Source organism: Eretmochelys imbricata, chromosome 6 (genome assembly GCF_965152235.1).
Source record: "Eretmochelys imbricata isolate rEreImb1 chromosome 6, rEreImb1.hap1, whole genome shotgun sequence".
In the NCBI taxonomy this organism is placed as follows: Eukaryota; Metazoa; Chordata; order Testudines; family Cheloniidae; genus Eretmochelys; species Eretmochelys imbricata.
In genome coordinates, this window is record NC_135577.1 from 6,877,363 (window position 1) to 6,899,729 (window position 22,367).

General features: G+C 59.6%; 1 protein-coding gene across 1 annotated transcript; it reads right to left on the bottom strand.

The window, feature by feature from the left end:
- Nucleotides 1–666: 666 nt before the first annotated feature.
- LOC144266040 (uncharacterized) lies at nucleotides 667–21,908 on the bottom strand. Its single transcript, XM_077819178.1, has 12 exons — nucleotides 21,830–21,908; nucleotides 21,006–21,122; nucleotides 20,383–20,532; nucleotides 19,296–19,406; nucleotides 18,884–19,000; nucleotides 17,335–18,219; nucleotides 12,524–12,727; nucleotides 11,202–11,714; nucleotides 10,301–10,418; nucleotides 7,321–8,325; nucleotides 3,000–3,127; nucleotides 667–2,669 (listed from the first exon to the last, which is right to left on the bottom strand). The coding sequence occupies exons 2-12, from the start codon at nucleotides 21,093–21,095 to the stop codon at nucleotides 1,128–1,130; spliced, it is 4,863 nt and encodes a 1,620-aa protein (XP_077675304.1). The 5' UTR covers nucleotides 21,096–21,122; nucleotides 21,830–21,908; the 3' UTR covers nucleotides 667–1,127.
- Between the last annotated feature and the right edge of the window lie 459 nt (nucleotides 21,909–22,367).

Below are 22,367 nucleotides of genomic sequence, written 5' to 3' on the forward strand. Positions count from 1 at the left end.
CCGTGGCAGCTAGGAGCAGAATGCTGGGGGCCTGAGGGTTCCGTGGCAGCTGTGGGTGGAATGTTGGGACCCAAAGGTTCCAGGGTAGTCTGTAGGGGAAAACCGCACCAGTTTTCAGCCCTCTCTCAGCCCTGGCACTGAATCTGTGCGAGGAGATGTGTTGGCCGCACCCAGCACCATGGGGTCCTGCTCCCTGACTGAGGCCTGTAGGTGCTACTGTAATACAAAGAGTAACAGCTCCTGGCTCTTACAGAGCATCATTCATCCCTAGATCTGGGTGCCATACAACAGAGCTAATTAGCTTCATCCTGGCCGTGCAGCTGGGAAACCAAGGCATAGAGGGGGAAGTGACTTGCCTGAGATCCCACAGCAAGTCAACAGCAGAGCTTAGAACCCAGGAGTCCTAACTCCCTGGTTTGGCCCCTCCCCCCACTCAAACCCCCTCCCCTCCCAGAGCCAGGGATAGAACCCAGGAGACCTGGCTCACTAAGTACACACCAAGTTCCACCACCTCACTGATCTAACCACTCTCATTCGCAGCCCTTTGCATGTCTACAGCATGAGCCAGCTGCTGGCCCTGCAGAGCCGCCATGGACTGTGTGTGAGGGAGGTACTGGGGGTTTATTGTTTTAAGATGAAGTAGAAACAGAGACAATGGATAAAAAACGTACTTGTGCCCATCACACCAGACAGGCCCGAGAGCCTTGGGGACAAAGGGCATACACAGCGGTCCTTGGGGACTAGCTCAGGGGGTGGCTACTGGCATCGGGAAGGAGATGGGCTGCCCTCCACCTGGGAGCATCCATCTCTCTGGCCTTGTGGGGAGCAGCCCCTAGAGCTCCCAGCCCCTGCACCCCTCGCCGGCCCTGGGAGAGGGGAAGGAGCAGAGAATAAGGCCCAGAGAAGGTGAGATCCAGGTAGTGATACGCTGGGCCTATGGGGGTTAATAATCCCTGCTGAGTGGAGGGTGGTGAAGGGGGAGATGCCCCCACCCCAGGTAATTTGCCCCCAGTTCCAGTACAGAGGGGATTCCTGGTGCAGAGATGACTTTTCCCCATGACACCCAAATCCAGCCATGCTGAATCAGGAGACGGCAGGCGGCAACACCCGGCTCCCACCCGCCTCCATCACTCCAGCTCCTCTTTGATCTGTACGTCCAGCTCTGCGTCCCACGTCCCGGGAGGCAGCACCAGCACCTCCCCCACCCCGTCCTCCTCGTCGTCCTCATCCCGCGGCTGGACAAAGGGGTCCCGGTAGATCCGGGCCCCGCCGGGCCCCGTCACAGGGTCGCTCTCCTTGGTGTGGGTGCGCTGGTGCTGGGTGAGGGCAGAGCCCTGGGAGAAGCTTCGCCCGCACTGGGGGCAAGGGTAGGGGCGCTCGCCGGTGTGGACCCGCTGGTGCTGGATGAGGGTGGAGCCCTGGGAGAAGGCTTTGCCGCACTGGGAACAGACATAGGGTTTCTCTCCAGTGTGGGTGCGGCCGTGCTGGGCCAGGGCCGAGCTGTGCTTGAACGCTTTCCCGCACTGGCCGCAGCGGTAGGGCCGCTCCCCGGTGTGGATGCGCTCGTGCCGCTTGAGGGCCGAGAGGTCTCCGAAGCGCTTGCCACAGGCCCCGCAGCCATAGGGGGTCTCCCCGGTGTGGATGCGCTGGTGGGTGGCCAGGGCCGAGCTTTGGCTGAAGCCTTTGCCGCAGTCGGTGCAGCGGTAGGGCCGCTCCCCGGTGTGGACCCGCTGGTGCCGTTTGAGGGCCTTGCGGTCGCTGAAGCGCTTCTGGCACTCCGGGCACGGGAACGGGCGCTCCCCGGTGTGCAGCCTCTGGTGGGTGATGAGGGCAGAGCTCACGCTGAAGCTGCGCCCGCAGTCGCCGCAGACGTAGGGGCGCTCGCCGGTGTGGGTGCGCCGGTGCAGCACCAGGGAGGAGCGCTGGCTGAAGCCCTTCCCACACTGCGGGCAGCCGTAGGGCCGCTCCCCGGTGTGGACCCGCTGGTGCTCCCGCAGCGACGAGCCGCGCCGGAAGCCCTTCCCACACTCGGGGCAGACGTGGGGCTTCCCGCTGTGGATCACCGCGTGGCCCGCCAGCGCCGCCGCCTCCCCGAAGCGCCGGCCACACTCGGGGCACTTGTAGGGCAGCTCCCCCGTGTGGCCGCTCTGGTGCCGCAGCAGGTTGGTGCGGGTGCTGTAGGCCTCCCCGCAGTGGGCGCAGACGTGGGGCTTCTCCGTGGCGTGGACGTGGGCGTGGCGGGTCAGGTGCTCCTTGTGGCGGAAGCTCTTCCCGCACTCGGCGCAGGGGTACGGCTTGGCGCCGCTGTGGATGCGCTGGTGGCGGAGGAGGTTGGAGCTGTTGGTGAAGCCCTTCCCGCAGTCGGGGCACTGGTAGGGCCGCTCCCCCGTGTGGGTGCGTTCGTGCTTGACGAACTCCGACTCCTTGGCGAAGCTCTTCCCGCAGTCCCCGCAGATGATGGGCCCCTCGCGGGAGGAGCGGCCTGGCGGGGCCACTTCACCATCCCGCTTCGCCCGCCTCTGCCGGCCCAATTCACTGGCCTCCCCCGCCTTGGGGCTCCGGGACGGCCCATGCGGCTCCGGTTCCACTGGCCCTTCCCACAGGGGAATTTCCTCCTCCGTCCCGGTACCTGCTGGGAGAGAGAGAGAGAGAGAGAATCCAGCCAGGGCTCATTCCCTGCGCCGGAGAGAGAACGGGCAGCAAAGGGAGCGGAAAACCTGCTGGACAGGAAGCAAACACACACCACCACCCCGCCAAATCCTACCCCAGAGGGGAGAGGAGGAGCCAGGTCTGCCTCAATAGCCCAGCATAACCCCCAGCAGCTCACTGCACCCTTCCACCACAGAAAGGAACTGGCGGCCACCCGCCAGCCCGCAAAGCTTCTCCCTTAGCTCAGGCACTACGGGTGAGAGCTATCGCTCAGCCCCCGTGGGTGACCCGAGCTCTGGCGTCATGGTCCCGCAATCTGGTGCATGCACTGCCCAGCCCCCACTGGTTACCCGTTCCCTGCTGTGCTTCGGGATCCTCTGGATGCTCAGCAAGCGGTTGGTTCTCTGCTGCCACGGGTGTATTTTGCTCCATCTCCTCCTGGGACAGGCTGCCCGGCTGCGCCATCGAATCTCGGGCCCTGGAAACACCCAAAGACACCAGTCACCACAGAGCCAGGACCGAGAGGAACTGGGGAGAGGAGTCTTCGTGGAGAGGCACAAATAACCAAGCACCATGAAGAAATATTCAGCCCCCTGCCCACCCCAGAGACCCGGCTGGCTGGAAGGACCCGGCTCTCAGGAGCCAGCAGACTGGGGTTAGAAGTGAATACAGCAGGCTGGCTGCACGCTGCCCCCCAATACAGCCCTGCCAGCGCCCCACAATCCCGACCCGCAGCCCCTGCCAGCCCAGCCCTGGGCTCCCCCCCCACACACCGCCCTGCCGGCGCCCCTCAATCCCGACCCGCAGCCCCTGCCAGCCCAGCCCTGGGCTCCCCCCCACACACACCGCCCTGCCGGCGCCCCTCAATCCCGACCCGCAGCCCCCGCCAGCCCAGCCTCCTTGCCGTGGCCGCTTGCTCCAGGCAGCGATTTGCTGCCTCTGTTTCTCTCAATCCCGGGGCCACGTCTCGCTGGGACTCTGCGTCTCCCCTGCGCCTGGACCGGGCCGCGGGGGGCCGGATCTGGGCTGCCCGGCCGGGGCGGGCTCTTCACAGACCCGGATCCGGCGCCCGGGGACCCACGTGCCTGCCCGGGGCGCTGAGCCCCGCCGCTGCCGAGCGGATCCGCAGCCGCTGGCTTTTGCAGCAGGAAGTGGCTCCCTTCGCTGCCTCCTCCCCATCCCCTCCCCGGCCCGGCTGGCAGCTCTATGGTTTTAACCCGCTAGATCCGACCCCAGCGCTTCCCCCGGGGGCCTGGAGGGACCCCCCTCGATGAACAGCCGCTGCGCCGCGCCCCAGAGGCGGCTGCACGGGTCAGCGCCGGCTGGGCACTGCCGCGCCCTTCCACGGGCGGGGCGGCCGCCGGTCCCCCGTTGTCTCGCGCCCGCCTCCAGAAGGCAGCGGGGAGCGAAGGGTCCCTTTCGGGGTGAGGGGTCTTCGGGGAAACTCCAGGGGTGACTTGGACTTGTGCCCCCAGGCGACCACAGCGTGGCTCGGTGGCGCCCCCCAGCGGCTGATGGGGTCACGCGGGGAGCCGGGGCGCAGGAGTGGGCCAGGCGGGGCGGCATGTATTCCCGGAGCTTGCCTCACCTGGCATCTCCCGGAGCTTGCCTCACCTGGCATCATCTTTAACTCAAGATTTTACATCCTGGAGACTCCAGGCCAATCCGGAAGGGTTGGCAACCGCTACACCTGACCCTCACGCCCTTTGATCCCGAGGTCACAGGTTTTGTTTGTATGGACTTTGCTCGTGCTTTTTATGTAGAATCCTAGAATATCAGGGTTAGAAGGGACCTCAGGAGGTCATCTAGACCAACCCCTGCTCAAAGCAGGACCAGTCCCCAATTTTTGCCCCTAAATGGCCCCCTCAAGGTTTGAACTCACAACCCTGGGTGTAGCAGGCCAATGCTCAAACCACTGAGCTATCCCTTCCCCCAAGGGAAGCCTGTAGCTTGCTGTAAAACTAGGAAAATAACTAGATGAGTTGCTGTACCCCCTGCAAACCTCTGCGTACCCCTGGTTGAGAATCACTGTCCTACAGCCCCCAAGGGCAGGGGCCTGGCTAGCCTGGGGGGTGGAGTACTGAGTCTTTCCCCTTCATATGAGAGGGGGATGCTGGAGACCTCTCCCTTGGCCTGTCCAGTCCTTGTCCTCCCTGTCCGAGCTGCCAGGGCACAGGCTGGTCAGCGCACATGAGCAAATTTCTGGGGCCCAGTAGGGCTGAGACCCAACAAACTCATTGCAGAGGGAAGCCATTGCCTTCCCTTCCCATCCAGCTCCTTCCCAGGCCAGGATGGGGCAGGGGGTAGGGTGTGTTAAAAACTCAAGGGAGATAAAGTTTGTGTGGAAAGAGACAGAAAGAGCGCAAGTCCCTGGATGAGTGTCATGTGAGGATCAGACTGGAGCTGGGTCTTACGACACCGGCCTCTCGCTCACTGGTTCTCAACTATTTCCCATATGCAGCTCTCTAGGGGTCACGTGGGTCACATCCACACAATCTATATACTACCCGTATGGCTCTGAGAATGTCACACGGGCCGCAGCTGTGTGCTGACTGGGCTGTGGGTTGAGAACCACTGCTCTAGTACCTGAGCTAAAGGTGGGCATTGAGGGCAGAGACAGCAGCAGACTCCTGCAGGGCCCAGGCCCTAGAGGGGGGCAGAAAGCCCCAGGGAGCTAGTCTGGGGTACAGGGAGATCCAGGGTTAGGGGCACTGTGTTTACATGGGAAAATGGGGAGCAGCACTCAGGCCAGTGGGGGATCTGGGGCAACCAGATGGGGAAACCCAGAATCACCCCCAGCTGCAGGCAGATAGGTGGATTCTGCACCCCAGTTCCCAATGAGTGACCCCCCTGTGTAGAACAGATCAATGAAATTGTTTTTAATTGTTCACTTTATTAATATAACTTCATAAGTAAAGTTTTATGAATGAAACTACATTCATTCATAAAACTAGGTACCCCAATAACTGGCTAATTGAGTTTCCCTTTCAATCCAATTGCTGCTTAAATCACTGAAACTTGCACTGCTTCCACATTGTAACTTCTGCTCACCGTTTGCCATTCATTATACTTGTCTATATTGTAACTTCTGTTCACTGTCTGCCATTCCTTACACTTGTCCATGTTGTAACCCAAACTCCATTTTAACTTCTCCCAAACTCCATTTTTAAATGCTCACGTCATTTTTGCTAAACCCTGCTGTATTCTTATTAATTTAGATGTGTGAATGAGGTATGGATGGATGATGGACTCAACCTCCAGCCCCAGCCCATCCTGATGAAATAAAGTGTAAACACCAATGGCTGAAGACAGCCCTGACCAAGCAAGAAGAGTCCACCCTAAAAAGAACAGAAGTACAATTGAAGGAACGTCAAAGCCAGGTCCCAGGCTGAAATTCATGTCTGCAATCGACGGTGATCAATCACACCAAACCCAGAAGCAGCATGACACAGCAAGACCTATAGACTCTGGATTCAAACTCAAGCCTACAAAAAGCATGGAGAAGACGGAAGGCTTTGGAGGGTAACATTCTGCTGCCAACATGGAAGGGCATGGGTGCACGCCCAACAGAGACCTAGCTCTTCCTTGTGCCCGGCTTTCCTGGCCAGTTAGCTGCCACAAACTACAAACCCAAGGTACGTTCAGGCCTGGTAACTATGAAGCAGCTACAGAACGCACGCGCGTGTGTGTGTGTGATATTAGTTATTAGTCTTAAATCAAATTGTGTTTTTATAATAAACATGACATCTGGTCTTGTCCCCTCAAACGATCCTGTGTAGTTTTATCTGTGCAACACTTGGGAACCCTGCACCCCAAGGCCAGGTTGTTCTCAAGGAACGAGGTTGGGCGAGCACAGAACAGTGAGGGGGGTGAAGGGGCAAAGCCCGGGGGGGCAACACAAAGGACACAGAGAGTTAGGACAGTTTCTTTATTGCATAGGGACAATAGACCCTGATCACCCAGTGAGAAAGCAGAGAGCCAAGACTGGAGCCGAGAGCCTAGGGATGGGCTGGCCCGAAGCCTGGGAGCTTCTCCAGCTGCTTGGGAGCCAGGATGGGCCACCCCCGGCTGCCACTGAGCTCCATGCTTCGTGGAGAGAGGAGCCGGGTGCTGGAGACACTGCTGGGGAGAAGGAGATGGGCTCTCCCCCCTGCCTGGAAGCGTCTCTCTGTCTGGCCATAAAGGCTATTAAGGAACAAGTCCCTGGGGTGGGGTTAGGCAGGCATGGAAGGTCTCTCTAATGTTTGTGAAGATGACCAAGGACATTTTAAGTGGCCAGGCCCCATGTCCCATTCTCCAGCCTCTGAGCCAGCCAGTCCCTCCATCCTGTGTCTGGCTCAGAGCTGGCGCCCCCTAGAAGGGAAAAGCCCTGCCCCCTGAGGCAGCCCGTGCTCCAGCCTTGAGTCTCTAAGTGCCACCGTAGTACAAATAATACCAGTCAGAGAGAAACGGAGCCTGCAGACTCTCCCCAGTTTCTCTCTCAGGCGAGCGTCTTCCTGGCAAAGATCAACGTTGCTCTCCCACACATGGCCTCCCCCTGAGGTCTTGACATTTCTCAGGGACGGTAACCCCCCCTCCCCCCCCCAGAAGTCCTGTAAGACTCTCTCCTGGCAGGGGGGGGGGGGGGGTCTCTGTTCCCACCCCATGCCAAGGTCCCCCTCCTTTCTCAGCCCATAGGCACGTCCCCAGCCCTCCACTGCGGCCCCGGGGCCGGCGAGCGGGCGCCCAGCTGCAGCCGCAGCATCTCCCACATCTGGCCAGGCGAAGGGCCCTGCTCCGGGAAGAACCGCAGGTGCTGCACCAGCCTGGGCCCTGCGGCGTCGCCAGCCCCCTCGCCACGCCGGTGGGTGCGCTGATGCTTGACCAGGGTGGCTTTCTGGGTGAAGCGCTTCCCGCACTGGGCGCAGGGGAAGGGGCGCTCGCCGGTGTGGGTGCGCCGGTGCTGCGCCAGGTTGGCGTTGACGCTGAAGCTCTTGCCGCAGTCGGGGCAGGCAAAGGGCTTCTCGCCGGTGTGGACCCGCTGGTGCAGCAGCAGGGTGGAGCTCTGGCGGAAGCTCTTGCCGCACTCCCCGCAGGCGTAGGCCCGCGCCGTGTGCCGGGCCTGGTGCCGCAGGCAGCGGGCCACGTCGCCGAAGGCCTTGCCGCACTCGGCGCAGCGGAAGGGGCGCTCGCGGCCGTGGGTGTTCTGGTGGCGGAGCAGCTTGGAGCTCTCGCGGAAGCTCTTGCCGCACTCGGGGCAGCGGAAGGGGCGCTCGCCGGTGTGGGTGCGCTCGTGCTTGCGCAGGTTGGAGCTGTGGCTGAAGCGCTTGCCGCACTGGGGGCACCCGTGGGGCTTCTCCCCGGTGTGGGTGGTCTGGTGCTTCTTCAGGTTGGAGCTGTTGCTGAAGGTCTTGCCGCACACAGCGCAGGCATTGGGGCTCCTGGCCTTGGGGCTCTTAGCCAGGGGCTCCCCCCGCGGCCTGCACGCCCCGCCCTGGTTCTCACCTCCGCAGTCGGACCGATTGACTCTCCCCTCCGTTGGGGTCTCGAGGCCAGAGGAACTCATTTCATGCTTGGCGGATGAGTTCAGTCCATTACCCAGGGGGTCTCCCTGCTTGGGGCTCGGTGATGTCCCACGTGTCTTCGATCCCACAGACCCCTCCTGCTGGGGATTCCCCTCCTCTGCCCTGGAATCTGCTGGGGGAGAGAGAGAGAGAGAGAGAATCCAGGTGGGGCTCATTCCCTGCGCTGGGGAGGGAAGGGGCAGCAAAGGGGTTTGTTGCTGAGCAGAAAACCCGATGGGCAGGAAATGAATCCCCTCAAACCCTTCCCTGAGGGGAGAGGAGGGACCGGAGCTGCCCCAACAGCCCAGCTGAGCCCGCAGAGAAAGGCTGGGGGAGGGGAGGGCTCCTGCCGCAGTGGGAGCCAGGAATGACTCCTGCCATGAGGACAGGGCACCTGCTGGGGATGACACTGAGTGAGACAAGACAGAACTGGGGGGCTCCCAACGGCTTTGCTGAGATCCCAGCTGTTCCTTCACTCCTGGACGGTCTCTGAGCCAGTGTGACACACTGACCCCTTGGCAAAGGGTTCTTTGCGAACAAATCTCACCTGAGACCTGTCAAACTCACAGTACCAAAGGCATTGCCTGGCATGGTAATCGTCCACAAGGGGTAATATGTAAGGTATCTACAGAAAGCTTGTAACGTGTCACGAGTCATAATCATTATGAGATGTACATGCAGGTAATATTTAAGCAATAATACATTTCTACTGACAGGACACTATAGGACTTTGAATAGAAATTAGTCACCAGGGGATAAGTCTCGGGGATGGCCCGTTCAGGCGAGAGGGTGTTGCCACCCTGCCCTGTCTAGCCAGTGATACAGTTCAAGGCTCAATTGTTTACTCTTGTGCAACACTGAGGACTTGTCTACACTTCAAATGCTGCAGCGGCATAGCTGCGCTTCAGTGTAGACACTCCCTACGCTGGTGGGAGAGGTTCTCCGGGTGGTAGCTGGGTCAATGGAAGAATTCTTTTGTCAACCTAGCGCGGGCTACACAGGGATTTAGGTCGGCTGAATTATGACGTTCAGGGGTGTGGATTTTTCACATCCATCTCTGACATACTTAAGCTAACCTAATCTTCTAGTGTAGACCAGGCCTAAGACCATCCATGGAAAACCATCAGAAGCAACTGCAAACAATCAAAAGCCCCTGGAGGTAAACAAAGGAACATTACAACATGACAGGGGTTCGCCCTGCCTACGAACAGAAACAAAAGACTGTTTCAGCCCAACACAGAGGAGGGAGAGGTCTCCTGGATCCATTTACTGAGGAAACCCCTTGTGCAGCTGGCGTATTTTCATGAACATTTGGATCCTGGTTCTTGTGAAACAAGCCAGCTCTGCAACAGACTTAACAGGGGGAGGGGAGCACCCTCAAGTGTGCACCCAGGGTCACATTTTCGGATTTTGTTGTGTGTTGTATCCACCTGTTTCCATCCCACTCTCTCATTTCTAGTTCAATCTTTACCCTTTCTTAAATAATCCTATTTTTGTTTTATTAGAAGCACTCACAAGTAGTGGGTGACTTTAGAGGAGCAGCGATATAAGGTAAAAGTAGTAACATAGGGTACCCTGCTCCTTTGGGGCAGAGGGTCTGGGATTTCTGTCAGTAGCCAGTGTCAGGGGTTGGATATCGTGGGAGAACAACCCAAAGGGACTGGGGTGCACCTCTTGTTAACCTGCAAGGCAGAGACAGGGCTGGCATAGCCTGGAGGGGAACACTTGAATGGCTGACAGGAGTTAACCCCCAGTCACCATGGGCAAGAATCCCTCGCATTGGAGGCAGGGGGTAGCAGAGCGACTCCCAGCTCTGGGTGCCCCGGGAACCGTCACAGCCAATGCCACGGTTTCCCATCAGGGTGTCATGTCAAACTGGGAAATGGAAATTCTGCTCTGGAGGAAGAAAAGGGGTAGGAGTCGTGTGGCTGGTGTAAGATCGGAAGCACCCATGCTTCCCAGTGGGAGCTGTATTGTACAGATGACAATCTCTGTGCTGCAGGGTCTGAGGGCTCCGGGGCTGATCCCCCAGAAAGAGCCCTGACCCAAAGCCCCAGGTGCATTAGAGCCCCCCAGCTCCTGATCCCTGAGGGGAAGCAGCTCCTCACCTGGCGAGATCAGAGTCTCCTCCTCCTCCTCCTTAATCTCCCTGCAGACCTTGCCATGTTCTGGGGCCAGCCCTGCCCCAGAGGAATACGCAGCCTCCTTCTCCCATGTCACCAGCTCCTGGAACAACGAAGGTGCCCGCATCAGCGCTGGCAGCAACATACCCCTCACTCCCCATCAGCAAACAGAGCTGGCCAGACAAGGGAAATCCCTGCCTGTCAAAAATGTTACTGTTTTTTAATGTTTTTACCCCCAATTGGGGTTGGGGTTTTTTTAAAGCAGCTTTTTTCTGGGGAAGGGTTTTTAACAGAAAAGTCTATTCGGGGAGAACTCAGAGGAAGTTTTTCAGCTTCCCAGCCACCAGACAGACCACCTCACATCCTCTGCCCACAGCTCCGGGGCTGGAGAAGACGAGAGCCATGACTCTCCGCCTCCCCCTTCGCTCCAGGAAGCAGAGGATTGATCACCTGGGTTCTTTTCCTCTCCGGTCCCAGGCAAGGCGTGTGGGGAGAGGCGGCTTTCACCCAGGCAGCCCTCCCAGAAAGTTTTTTGTCAATTTCACCGGCGGAAAGTGACTGTGAGGAGAGACTTGCAGGCAGGGGGCGAGAAGTCTACATTGAGATTTTTCCCAACAGGAAAAAAAAACAAAATTTTCCCACGAAACTGAAATTTTTCCCCAGGGACAACTTTGGTTGGGCAAAACAGGCATTTTTCATGAGAAAAATCATCTCCACAAAATATTTTTTCCCAGTAGCTCTACTAACAGAGAGGAAAGGTCCCGTGTACCCATTCCCCTCCCCGTGAGCCAGCCAGTACCCCACTGGAACTGGATCAGAGCTGGCACCCCCTAGAGGGGAAAGGCCCCATGTCCCACTCTCTAATGATTTTACATCCGTAAATTACCTCCTGCTGTGGCCATATTCCGGGCTCTTGCTTGGCTAACTGGAAACCCTCCGCCAGGGCCACAGCCTGCTCCCCGGTCTGGGGGTGACACCCCCCCACCCAGCTCTGGATCTCCTGGGGCAGGATACTCAGGAACTGCTCCAGCACCAGCAGCTCCAGCATCTGCTCCTTGGAGCACTGCTCCGGCCTCAGCCACGCCCGGGAGAGGAGGCAGAGGTGGCCGTACGCTTCCCGGGGCCCCTCAGCCTCCTGGTAGCGGAAACCCCTGAAGCGCAGCCGACGCATCTCCATGTTGATGGGTCCATGGGCATCCGGCTCCTCCACTTCCTCTTTGGGAACCAGGCCACATCCCAGTGGGGGCTGGAACTGGAGCCTGAGAGCAGCTGGGGGAGCCACCTGGGCAGCCATGGCCCTTCTCTGAGCCAGGGCACAGCCGTATCTCCCTGGGGAGCACCTGGCATCAGCAGTGGACCCTCTGCAGCACCATCTGTACAGGGGTGGGGGGGCACGTCCAAGCGGGGGGTGAGATCAGCCCAGGGGATGATCACCTCTCTGGAGAGTGAAGAGAAATTAGAGCCACAGAAGGAATGAGACACGCAGGAACCACCCCTCCCAGCCCCAGCGTTGTGGGGAGAGAGGCAGACCCAGCGCGGGTGTCCCCAAGGTTGGTGTCTCTTGGAACTTCTAGGAATTTCTACCCACTTAATGAATCCAGGACTCCCGACTCCCAGATCCAACCCCCACCACATCCCTCCCCACTCTAACCTCCCAGACCCCACTCCCTTCCCAGCGCTGGGGATAGATCCCAGGAGTCCTGGCTCCCAGCCCCGCCCCCCCCGCTCTAACCCTCCAGCCCCCACTCCCCTCCCAGCGCTAGAGGATAGAACCCAGGAGTCCTGGCTCCCAGCCCCGCCCCCCGTGCTCTAACCCTCCAGCCCCCACTCCCCTCCCAGCGTTAGAGGATAGAACCCAGGAGTCCTAGCTCCCAGCCCCCCCCCCGCTCTAACCCTCCAGCCCCCACTCCCCTCCCAGCACTGGGGATAGAACCCAGGAGTCCTGGCTCCCAGCCCCCACTCCCCTCCCAGCACTGGGGATAGAACCCAGGAGTCCTGGCTCCCAGCCCCCCCTGCTCTAACCCTCCAGCCCCCACTCCCCTCCCAGCACTGGGGATAGAACCCAGGAGTCCTGGCTCCCAGTTCCGGAGAGGGAACCCAGGAGTCCTGGCTCTTTGGACAATGGGTGCCCCACCCAGAGGGTGTCACGGCTCAGCCGGGGTCCGGGCATCCCCCCCGTCCGGCAGCGCGGCTCGCTCCCTCGCTCACCTCCCCGGGGGGCCGAGCCAGGAAGCGCCTGGCTCCGGCGCAGCAGGGCCAGAGGGGCCGGGAGTGGCCCAGCCGCCTGCCACTCAGGGCTGGGCGGGGCTGCTGCCATTGGCGCAGCTGCATGTCCATCAAGGGCACAGCCCGGCTGCGCTCGGCCCCCGACCCGCGCTCATTGGCGCTGGCCCGGGAGCCAGGCCACTCTTCCTGAGCTCCAAATTGGTGGTGGGGGGGGGGGGGGGGTGATGCCAGCCTCACCCTGGTCCCACTGGAGCCCCCACTCCTGAGAGCCCAACTAACCCATAGCCCCCACGCCCTCCAGAGTCAGGGATAGAACCCAGGAGTCCTGCAGTCCAGCCCCCTCCCCCAACCCACTAGATTCCCCTCCCCAAAGTGGGGATAGAGTCCTAACTCTACTGAGTTAAAGGAGGGGCGGGGGCTGGGAGTCCCTTCTATTGTGTCCAGTTTCGGATCCGTCCCCCCCCCAAGAGAGGGGATGTGGACAAATTGGAGCGAGTCCCGAGGAGGGCAACGGAAATGATTCGGGGGCTGGGGCACATGACTTATGAGGAGAGGCTGAGGGAACTGGGGTCATTTAGTCTGCAGAAGAGAAGAGTGAGGGGGGATTTGCTAGCAGCCTTCAACTACCTGAAGGGGGGTTCCAAAGAGGATGGAGCTCGGCTGTTTTCAGTGGTGGCAGATGACAGAACAAGGAGCAATGGTCTCAAGTTGGAGTGGGGGAGGTCTAGGTTGGATATTAGGAAACATGATTTCACAAGGAGGGTGGTGAAGCACTGGAAGGGGTTACCTAGGAAGGTGATGGAATCTCCATCCTTAGAGGTTTTTAAGGCCCGGCTTGACAAAGCCCTGGCTGGGATGATTTAGTTGGGGTTGGTCCTGCTTTGAGCAGGGATGACCTCCTGAGGTCCTAATCTTCTATGATTCTATCCCTGGCTCTACGGGAGGAGTGGGATCTAGCAGGCTATAGCCAAGGCCTGTGACCGGAAAGGAAGCTAAACATAATCCCTCAACAGCCCAACACTGGCATGAGTTTGCCAGGTCTCAAAGCGACTGCTCAGACCCTGGGCTGGGTCTGTGTTTCTCTAGCAGGGAGGTTGCACGTGAGAATCAACACTAGAGACAGATGCTGCATTTTCTCTTTGCTCTTTTCTTCTCTTCCCTCTGGGGTTTGTTCTGTTTTCTTAGGACAGAGGCTTGGACTTCAACGCCAGCTCCCGCCCATCGTCACTAACTTCTCTTTCCCCTCCTGTGGATGGTTATTGCCAGCTTTGACACCAGCTCAGCGACTGTCAGACAAGGGCTTTTTCCTTTGTACTGACCATTGCCAGTCAAAGGGATAGGAGTATTGTTAAAATGAAAGCCTGACTTCACACCTTCCATTTCAAATGCTTTCACTGCTCTTCCTTCTTTTGCTGTATCTTTGGAGTTGCATCTGGACTAGGGATTGGTTCTACCCGATAACACAAATCCTTTAGCTGGAATCAGGGCCCTTGTGCTGGACAGACCCTGGGTGAGATCAGGGGCGTTCATTCACGCCACACACTGCACCAGGGTCATGTGCATGAAAGGAGCATAGTAGGCTGTTTCCCTTTTAATCCCCAGCACCTGCAGTAGAGTACAAATAAGACTGTGACACAGCCTGTCCCAGAACCCAGGCATCAGCCCCCCAAAAGGTTCACTAGGCCCTTCCCAGCGCTGGAAACAGACTAATTCCCTCACAAGTTCCTATCCCGCACCAACCAGCACAGGGCCCTGGGGCAATTCTGACTGTAGGCAACAGGGGCCACAGATATTGCAATATGGGGTGCCTGAAAATCCAGAAACAGACAGGGAACATCTGCAACCGGTGATTGCCCCAGGATTCAGTATGAATGTGTCATACTGTGTGTGTACGTGTGCAGAGCTAGAAGTTTTTCAAAGGCACTACTTTTCTTCCAAGAGAAATATGCCAATGCAGCAACTCAGAAACATTTCACACCAGTTTCACTCAATTGGTTGGGTAGAAAAAAATTAACCTGTTAGGAAAAAATTTTAAATGTTTCAAGTTGTGGGTTCAAAATGGCTTTTTGTTTCAAAGTTTCCTTTAATTCTACTTTTAAAATAAAATCAAGAATGCTTTAAAATGCTTAAAATTAAAACAATCCATTTTATTTGATCCAAAATGTTTTTTCCACCCTCCTAACTTTTTGATTTGCTGAAAACATCAAAACATTGGGGGTTTGGTTCAACCCAAAACCAGTTTTTTTCCAAGAGTTTGGAACTGCCGGGAACAGGCAGCTTCCTTACTCCCCATCTGTGTGTGCGGCTCTGCGTGTGCGACAGAAATTGTTTATGAGGCCAGTATAATCTGTCATGACTCATGCCCCAACCATCTCACTAATTACTATTGATTATCTGTACTGAGGCAGTTCCTGCTAGCCTGGATCAAGTACTGAGACCACAGCGTGCCAGGAGCTGTACAGGCAACCAACACAGGAAGACCCTGACCCAGGAAGCCCTCTACTGGCAGAAAGAGCCCAGGTGATCTGAGTTTCACAAGATGGTACCAAGCTTAGCTCCCACTTCTCTGTTATCCCCTTCTACCACACAAGGGCTTCCTCTCCTCCCCGCTCCTCAATCTTCTGCCACCTCAGAAAGAGCTGAATTTGGCCCAATGGGTTGTGGAGGCAGGGGAGCTGGGACTCAGGATTCCTGGGTTCTATCCTCAGCTCTACCACTCACCTGCTGTGTGACCTTGGGTAAGTCACGTCCCTCTTTGTGCCTCAGTTTCCCCACCCACCCTTTGTCTAGACTAGGAGCTCTCTGGGACAGGGGCTGTCCCTCACCCTGGACCTGCCCAGCACCTGGCATGCATACTGTACATCTCCCAGCACAGAGGCAGACCTTCAGCTGCCACTGTAATATACCTAACAATAATAATAACCCTAACTCTCTGCTATTACCTCCAATCCTCTGGACACAGGCCAGATGGGGCTGTTATTGCTCACTGCAGTGAAGGCTCTGGGGATGGAGTTGGGCAAGTGCAGAGTGGTGAGGGAAGGAGAAGAGGTTTATCCTATAGGGGATGATACTGATCATGCAGCCCAGAACTAGAGCATGGCCAGGTGCCAGCTGGGAACGGGGCAGGACTAACTGGGCTCCAGGAATCCTCACTGGCTGCTCCGGGCCCAGGAGGGGACATTCCCTGGCTGACACCGGGCTCCCGTGCCAGCAGCTGTGTGTGCCACAGAGACAGGAGCCTGGTGGTGGAGCCAGGTGGCCCCTCCCTGTGTGAAAGCATGTCTTTGCAAGCTGTTGAGAAGCAGCCCCTCCAGTTCACAGCAGCCTCACACACCCCCACCCGGCTCCCAGGAGCAGAAAGCGAGGTCCAGAACCAGCAACCTCCCAGGTGAACAAAGGGACGGGCTGACACTGGGGTGGGGCCTGCAGGGGTTAATGACGGCTGCTGGGTGGAGGGGGAGACGGCCGATCCCAGGACACTTTGCTCCCGTTCCAGCACAGAGCGCATTCCCGGGCTCAGCGCTGCAGACAACTCAGACAAAGCAGGGTCTGGCTATGATTTTTTTGCCCACTCAAAACAAGAGAAGTTACAGCCTGTTCTCCGCACAGCACCGTGATCCCCCGACAGGCCAGCCAGGGGGCAGCTTCATACCCACACGGCCGTATGGGCAACATCATCCCTCCATTCCCCCGCTCTGCTCTCCAGCCACAGACCCAGCCTTGTGGGAATTGTCCTGCTGCGAAATCCACCGGGCATCAATTTCTGGGCTCCCTTGTGACCCCCAGCGCAGGGGAATCAGATCCCTGGTGGGTCACCCCCTGGAGATCCAAACTATGCCCCAGTCTATGGATTCCCCTAAAATAGCAGCCCTTCTGCACTCAGCCCACAGCACGAGGGCAGGGAAACAGGGTTGAAGTCCACAGCACCTGCTCGCCAGCAGATCCAAGGTCCCTGCCTCCGAGTCAGCCCCTTCCACTGATTCTCCACCAACGTGGCATAGCCCCACCGGAGTGGGGGCTGGGTTCAGAAGGGCGGGGGATCTGTTCCCCCCCACACTTCGAGGCACCCTCCACTAGCCCCAACCCACTCCTCAACCCTCCACTAGCCCCAAACCACTCCTCACCCTCATAATGCAGCTTCCCGCCCTCCAAGTTTACTTCTTCCAGTAGAGATGGGAAGATGGACCACAGGGGACCCCACCTTACAACTCAGCCCTCTGTGGGGGGGGGGTAGGGGGAGACTCTGCCACTCACCCCACCCCCACCCCCCCCAAATTCTCTCCATGGCTGTGTTCCCTCACCCTAGCAGGAGCAATACCACAGAAAGTGAGGGAGCCTGGGGACTCACTGCCATGGGGGAGAGGGGCTGGGCTCTGCCCCCCTCAGGATCCACGTTCCTCCTACTCGGAAGGACCCTGCCCCCTCTCTGCATCCGGCCAACACTGCCACATAACGCTCTGAAGGTCCTTCTACTGCTGCTGGCAGAGCTCCACCCCCTGGGGGAACCAGGCCCCACCCCTGGGGGAACTGATCCCACAGGTGGACCCTGGAACTGGGGGCATGGCAGCTAGCTGCGCTCCAAGCCCCACCCCCTCCAGCAGCTGATGCCACACGCCCCGCATACAGGGGGGTCCTGGAACAAGCTGCGCTCCAAGCCCTGCCCCTGGCAGGATCCAATTCCCCCCCCGCCAAGGAACCGATCCCACCATCTGTGGGTGTACAAAGTGCCTGGAGTGGAGGGGCGGGGGACAGGACTGACAAGCCCCGCCCCTGCAACAGGCTCCGCCCCTCTACGTCCAGCAACTATTGCCACACTCGGTACAGCTATAGGGTCCCTCTTCCCGGTGGGCTTGCTGCTGCAGGTGGCTGGGTCCGACCTGGAAGCCCTTGCCACACTGGCTGCAGATGTACAGGCGGTCAGCCCCGTTGGCGTTGGCAGCGCCGGCGTTGGCGTGGGTGCGCCGGTGCCGGATGATGTGGGAGCTGAGCCGGAAGCTCTTGCCGCACTCAGCACAGATGTAGGGCTTCTCGCCAGTGTGGACGCGCCAGTGGTCCACCAGGTTGGAATGGTGGGTGAAAGCCTTGCCACACTCCGCACAGCCGTAGGGCTTTTCGCCGGTGTGGGTGCGCCGGTGGTTGACCAGGGTGGAGCTGCCGGAGAAGCGCTTGCCGCACTCGGAGCACTGGTAGGGCTTTTCGCCGGTGTGGGTGCGCCGGTGGCGAGCCAGGCAGGAGCTGCCCGTGAAGCGCTTGCCGCAGACGCCACACTGGTAGGGGGTGACTCCGGTGTGGGTACGCCGGTGCAGGTTGTAGTTGGAGCTCTGGCTGAAGGCCTTGCCGCACTCGCCGCAGACGTAGGGGCGCTCCCCGGTGTGGAAACGCTGGTGCTGCAGCAGGTTGGAGCTGGCGGTGAAGGCCTTGCCGCACTCCCCGCAGACGTAGGGGCGCTCCCCGGTGTGGGTGCGCTGGTGCTTGGTAAGGGCCGAGCTCTGGGTGAAGCTGCGTCCACACTCCCCACACGAGAAGGGCTTCTCGCCGGTGTGGATGATCTGGTGCTTCACCAGATTGGAGCGACGGCTGAAGCTCTTGCCGCACTCCACACAGGTGTTGGAGCGCTCCGGCATCGGTGCCCTCGTCCTGCCCCCACCCCCTGGGGATGCCATCAGTTGCAGGACAGGCTGGGGGGGGGGGGGGGAAGAGGCACCAAGGCATTAATTCAATTCCAGGGAGCTAAGAATAGAGTCTCCTACCCCCATCCCAGAGCTGGGGATGGGACCCAGGCATCCTGACTCCCAGCCCCCAACTCCGACCCCACTTGAACTCACTAACCCCTATTGCCTTTCCAGATCCAGGGATAGTACCCCTCAGGAGAGAGTCAGAGACCATGAACCCTCTCCCGGCACTGCTGCCCCACCCCGGCCCTCCCCCATTCTACTAGTTCTCCTTTTCTCCCTCACTAACTGCAATCCCAACATTCCGCCCCCGGAACCCTCAGTCCCCCCCAACATTCCGCCCTCGGAACCCTCGGCCACCACCCAACATTCCGCCCCTCATTTACGGTGGCGGGTTGGGGGTAAGCTAGTGCCACTAAGGGGGGTTATCTTGATAAGGGGATCCCCAGAATTCCCCCATCCCTGTAACCACAGGATTCCCCCCTCCCCGTCCAGCCCTGCCCTGTCCCAGGGAGCCCCAATTTAACCCCTCACTCCCCAACAGCTGAGCAAACACTCTCTAAGGCACCAGCCCCCACTCACATCCAGTCCCCTCGCCATGGTCCCTCACGGGGGCTCAGGTGGTGAGGAAGGAGCTGTTCCCTACCACCGCTCTCCATTGGTTACTCACAGAATTCCCTTCCACTGGGATCCTCAGCTTCTGCCCCTCGAGTTTGGGCTCCTGCACTTCCGAATCCACCACTGGCTCCTTCGCAGGCCGCGAGCCCCGGCGTGCCACCGACTCCAGCTGGTGGGACAGGGTCAGAGCAAAGGAACTGCTGCCCCACATTGGCCCAGCCAGCCTAGCCCCCTGCCTCCCCACAGATTGGCCCCTGGGCCAGCCATTCTCCACCTAGATCAGCCCAGCCAGCCCAACCCCCCTCCTCTCTCACGCCCCTGGGTTGGCCCCGTGACCCCTCGGCCTATAGACATCCCGCCCCCCAATTCAGCCCAGCAAACCTTCCCTCTGCATCGACCCAGCCACCTCCCCCGTCCGCCCCAATCCCTGAATTTCCATCGATGGAAACCCTCAGCTTCTGTACCTCAAACTCTTGGTCCTCTTCCTCCTCTGCCTTCACCCTTCTGATTACTAGCTCCTCTTCCTCCTCATCTCCCTCCTCAGACAGCTCCTCCGGGAAAGCTGCAGAGTCCAGCTAAGGGAAAGGCAAGGGGGGAGATTGTTAAACAGCATGGGAGGGTCACCCCAGCCTGGTCCCTCAGCACAAACTGGATCCAGCCCCTAAGCACAGTTCAAACCCCCCGCTACCTGGTCTCAGACAGGGCTGGACTGGGGGAGAGGCTGGGACTCCTCTCACTGACAGGCAGATAAGTGTTTAGGCCTAAGGGGGAAACTGAGGCACAAGATAGGGAGAATGAATTACTTAAGGTTCCAGTTCTGGGGACAGAACCCAGGAGTCCTGACTTCCAGTCCCCCCTGCTCTAACCCACTAGACCCCACTGCCCTCCCAGAACCAGGGATAGAACCCAGGAGTCTTGAACCTTTACCCCATGGGGTAAGCCATCTGAGCTCTGCTAGCTCCTCTTTAATACTCAGCAGTAATTTCCCCTGCTCTTGGGGCATTTTCCCCCACAGTACAGAAACCACTCAGCTATTGCCGGGTTAACATGCACCCCAATCTTTTCACAGGCCCAAAAGCTTTACTTGCTCTGGGGCGGCATGGAGGGGCTGTTTATATAGGGGTCCCTCACCGGGTGCTGTGATGCAGCCACCTGCGGGTTACGACACAGAGGCTGGTTATCAGTCACAAAGCAGTTTAAGACGGGAAGTGAAATCTAGCTGAAACCACAGGAGGATGTATGAAGCACAGTGGGTGTGGACTGTTCCACACACCTATGTAAGACCTTGTCTCTAGGGCGAAGGTAAGAGTACCACCCACTGGGCCTCCCCACCCTGCTCCACGCAGCACAGCACCCCTGAGCACACATGGGGGCACTGGGGTCAGCACTGACTGCGAGGGGAGAGCGCCCCCTACTGAGCTCCCCTGCCTGCTGCACAGCACCCTTTAGCAATGCACTGGGGTCAGCACTGTGAGAGGCTCACCGCCCTGCAGCACAGCACCCCCTAGCATCGCATGGAGAGGGGCATTTATCAGCATGTTAGTTACTCACTAAGTCCCCATCCGCTGGGATCCTCAACGTCCGCACCTGGAACTCCTGGTCCTCCTCCTCATCCTCTGGTTCCTCTTCCTCCTGCTGCAGCTCGGGCTGCCCGTCCGGAGGCATGGGAGAGCCCCACTTTGGCTGAGAAGGGGACTGCGACTAAAGGGGAGCGTCAGAGGGGAAGGGGGACTCAGCAAGACAAGCTCCCACTCTAGACCCACACCAAATCCCTTCTGGATGTGGCAGGGCCCAGGATCCATTGCACGTATTCAACCAGCACTGCCGGTAGGGCGGCAGGCTGCACCCCAGACCTGGCTGCATATGTACAAGGGATGGGAACAAGGTTAGGACAGGTCTCGGCCCAGCCAGCCAGCCCCCTTCCCCCTAGACCTGGCCACACACAGCCCATATCTCCTCCCTGGACCCAATGAGCCACCCCCATTCCTCACCGTGGACTAGCCCTTGGGGCCAGTCAGCCAGCCACCATTCCTCCCCCAGATCAGCCCCACAGCCCAGTGCTGCTGCCTCAGCTTCCCACATGGGGCCCGCTGGAGGCAAGTCAGCCTAGACACTTCCGCAGAGAGCAGAAGGGGAATCCCCAAGGACATAGTCCCTGCCCACCAGTCACTCACTGAATCCCCATCCATGGAGATCACCAGCCTGCGTCCCTCAGACTGAGAGCTCCCCTCCCGCTCCTCCATCTCCTCTTCCTCCTCCTCCATCGGGTCTGGAGACGGGGCCAAGTGCAGCTGTGGGAGAGGAAAACACACAGTCAAAAACAGCAGCATGCACCAAGGTCCAGACCCCACTCCCAGGGCCTGGGGTAGAACCCAGGAGTCCTGACCCCCAGCCCCTCCACAACCCACTAGACCCCATTTGCCTCCCAGAGCCTGTGGTAGAACCCAGAAGTCCTGACCCCCAGCCCCACCCACTAGACCCCCTCCCAGAGCCAGGGGTAGAACCCAGGAGTCCTGACCCCCAGCCCCACCCACTAGACCCCCTCCCAGAGCCAGGGGTAGAACCTGACCCCCAGCCCCAACCCACTAGACTCCACTCCCAGAGCCAGGGGTAGAACCCAGGAGTCCTGACCCCCCCACACCCCTCCAAGAGAGCCAAGGTGTCCTGACATCTAAGCCCCTCTTCCCCAAGGCAGGGACACGCCTTGCTCACTGAGCCCCGCACAGTTCCCACCTCTGTCCCCCAGCAGCGCTGGGGCCGCCCCATCCGGGCCCATCCCCACCCTGGCTAGGATCGTCCCCTCCCCACCCTCCGGAACCCTGCCCCCAGCCATCAGCTGTTCCCCCGCCGATCCCCCCACACGTGCTGCTGCCAGCCCCCCCGCCACGTTACCCCGCTGGCTCTGGGGGACTCCCCCTCCCAGGGACTCCGGAGGAAGTTGGGGCCGGTGCTGACTGCTTCCTGTGCCCCCCCTCCCCAGCCACCGCCTCCCACTCACCGCGGGGGCAGGAGCGGGCTGCCCAGCTGGGCTCCCCGCCCTCGGGTGCGCCCCCGGCTCCAGCTCGCCCAGCGCTGCGGTCCCCGCCGGGGAGGGGACCAGGGGAGGGACTCGGGAGCGGAGACAACGTTATGGGGCGGGGGGAGCGGGGGTGGAGAGGATGGGGGGGGAACCCGGGAGAATCTCCATAGTGATTGGCTGGGACAGGCCACCCCCCCCACTTCAGCCCGGCTACCATTGGCCGGGAGAGCAGCCGCAGACCGAGTGGATTGGGAGTGGAGAGAGACCCCTCCAGCGCCTCACCGCACTGCTCTCCCCCACCTGGGAGGGGAACCCAGGAGTCCTGGCTCCCCGCCCCCACATGCTGCTCTAATCCGCTAGACCTCACTCCCCGCCCCCAAATGCTGCTTTTAACCCACTAGACCTCGCTCCCCGCCGCCGCCGCCGCAGCCAAGAATAGAACCCAGGAGTCCTGGCCACTAGCCACTGCTGCCTTAGAGGCCACTCCCTAGCCCCAGCTGGGAATGGAACCCAGGAG

Bases quoted from the DNA above. Each gene is read 5' to 3' on its own strand.
- LOC144266040 (XM_077819178.1), bottom strand. From the start codon at position 21,095: ATGGAGGAGGAGGAAGAGGAGATGGAGGAGCGGGAGGGGAGCTCTCAG. The intron at 18,220-18,883 runs GTGAGTAACCAA...CCCCCCCCCCAG, and splicing joins TCCCAGTGGAAGGGAATTCT to CCTGTCCTGCAACTGATGGC. The intron at 12,728-17,334 runs TAGAGGGGCGGA...TTTGGAGCTCAG, and splicing joins GTGGCAATAGTTGCTGGACG to GAAGAGTGGCCTGGCTCCCG.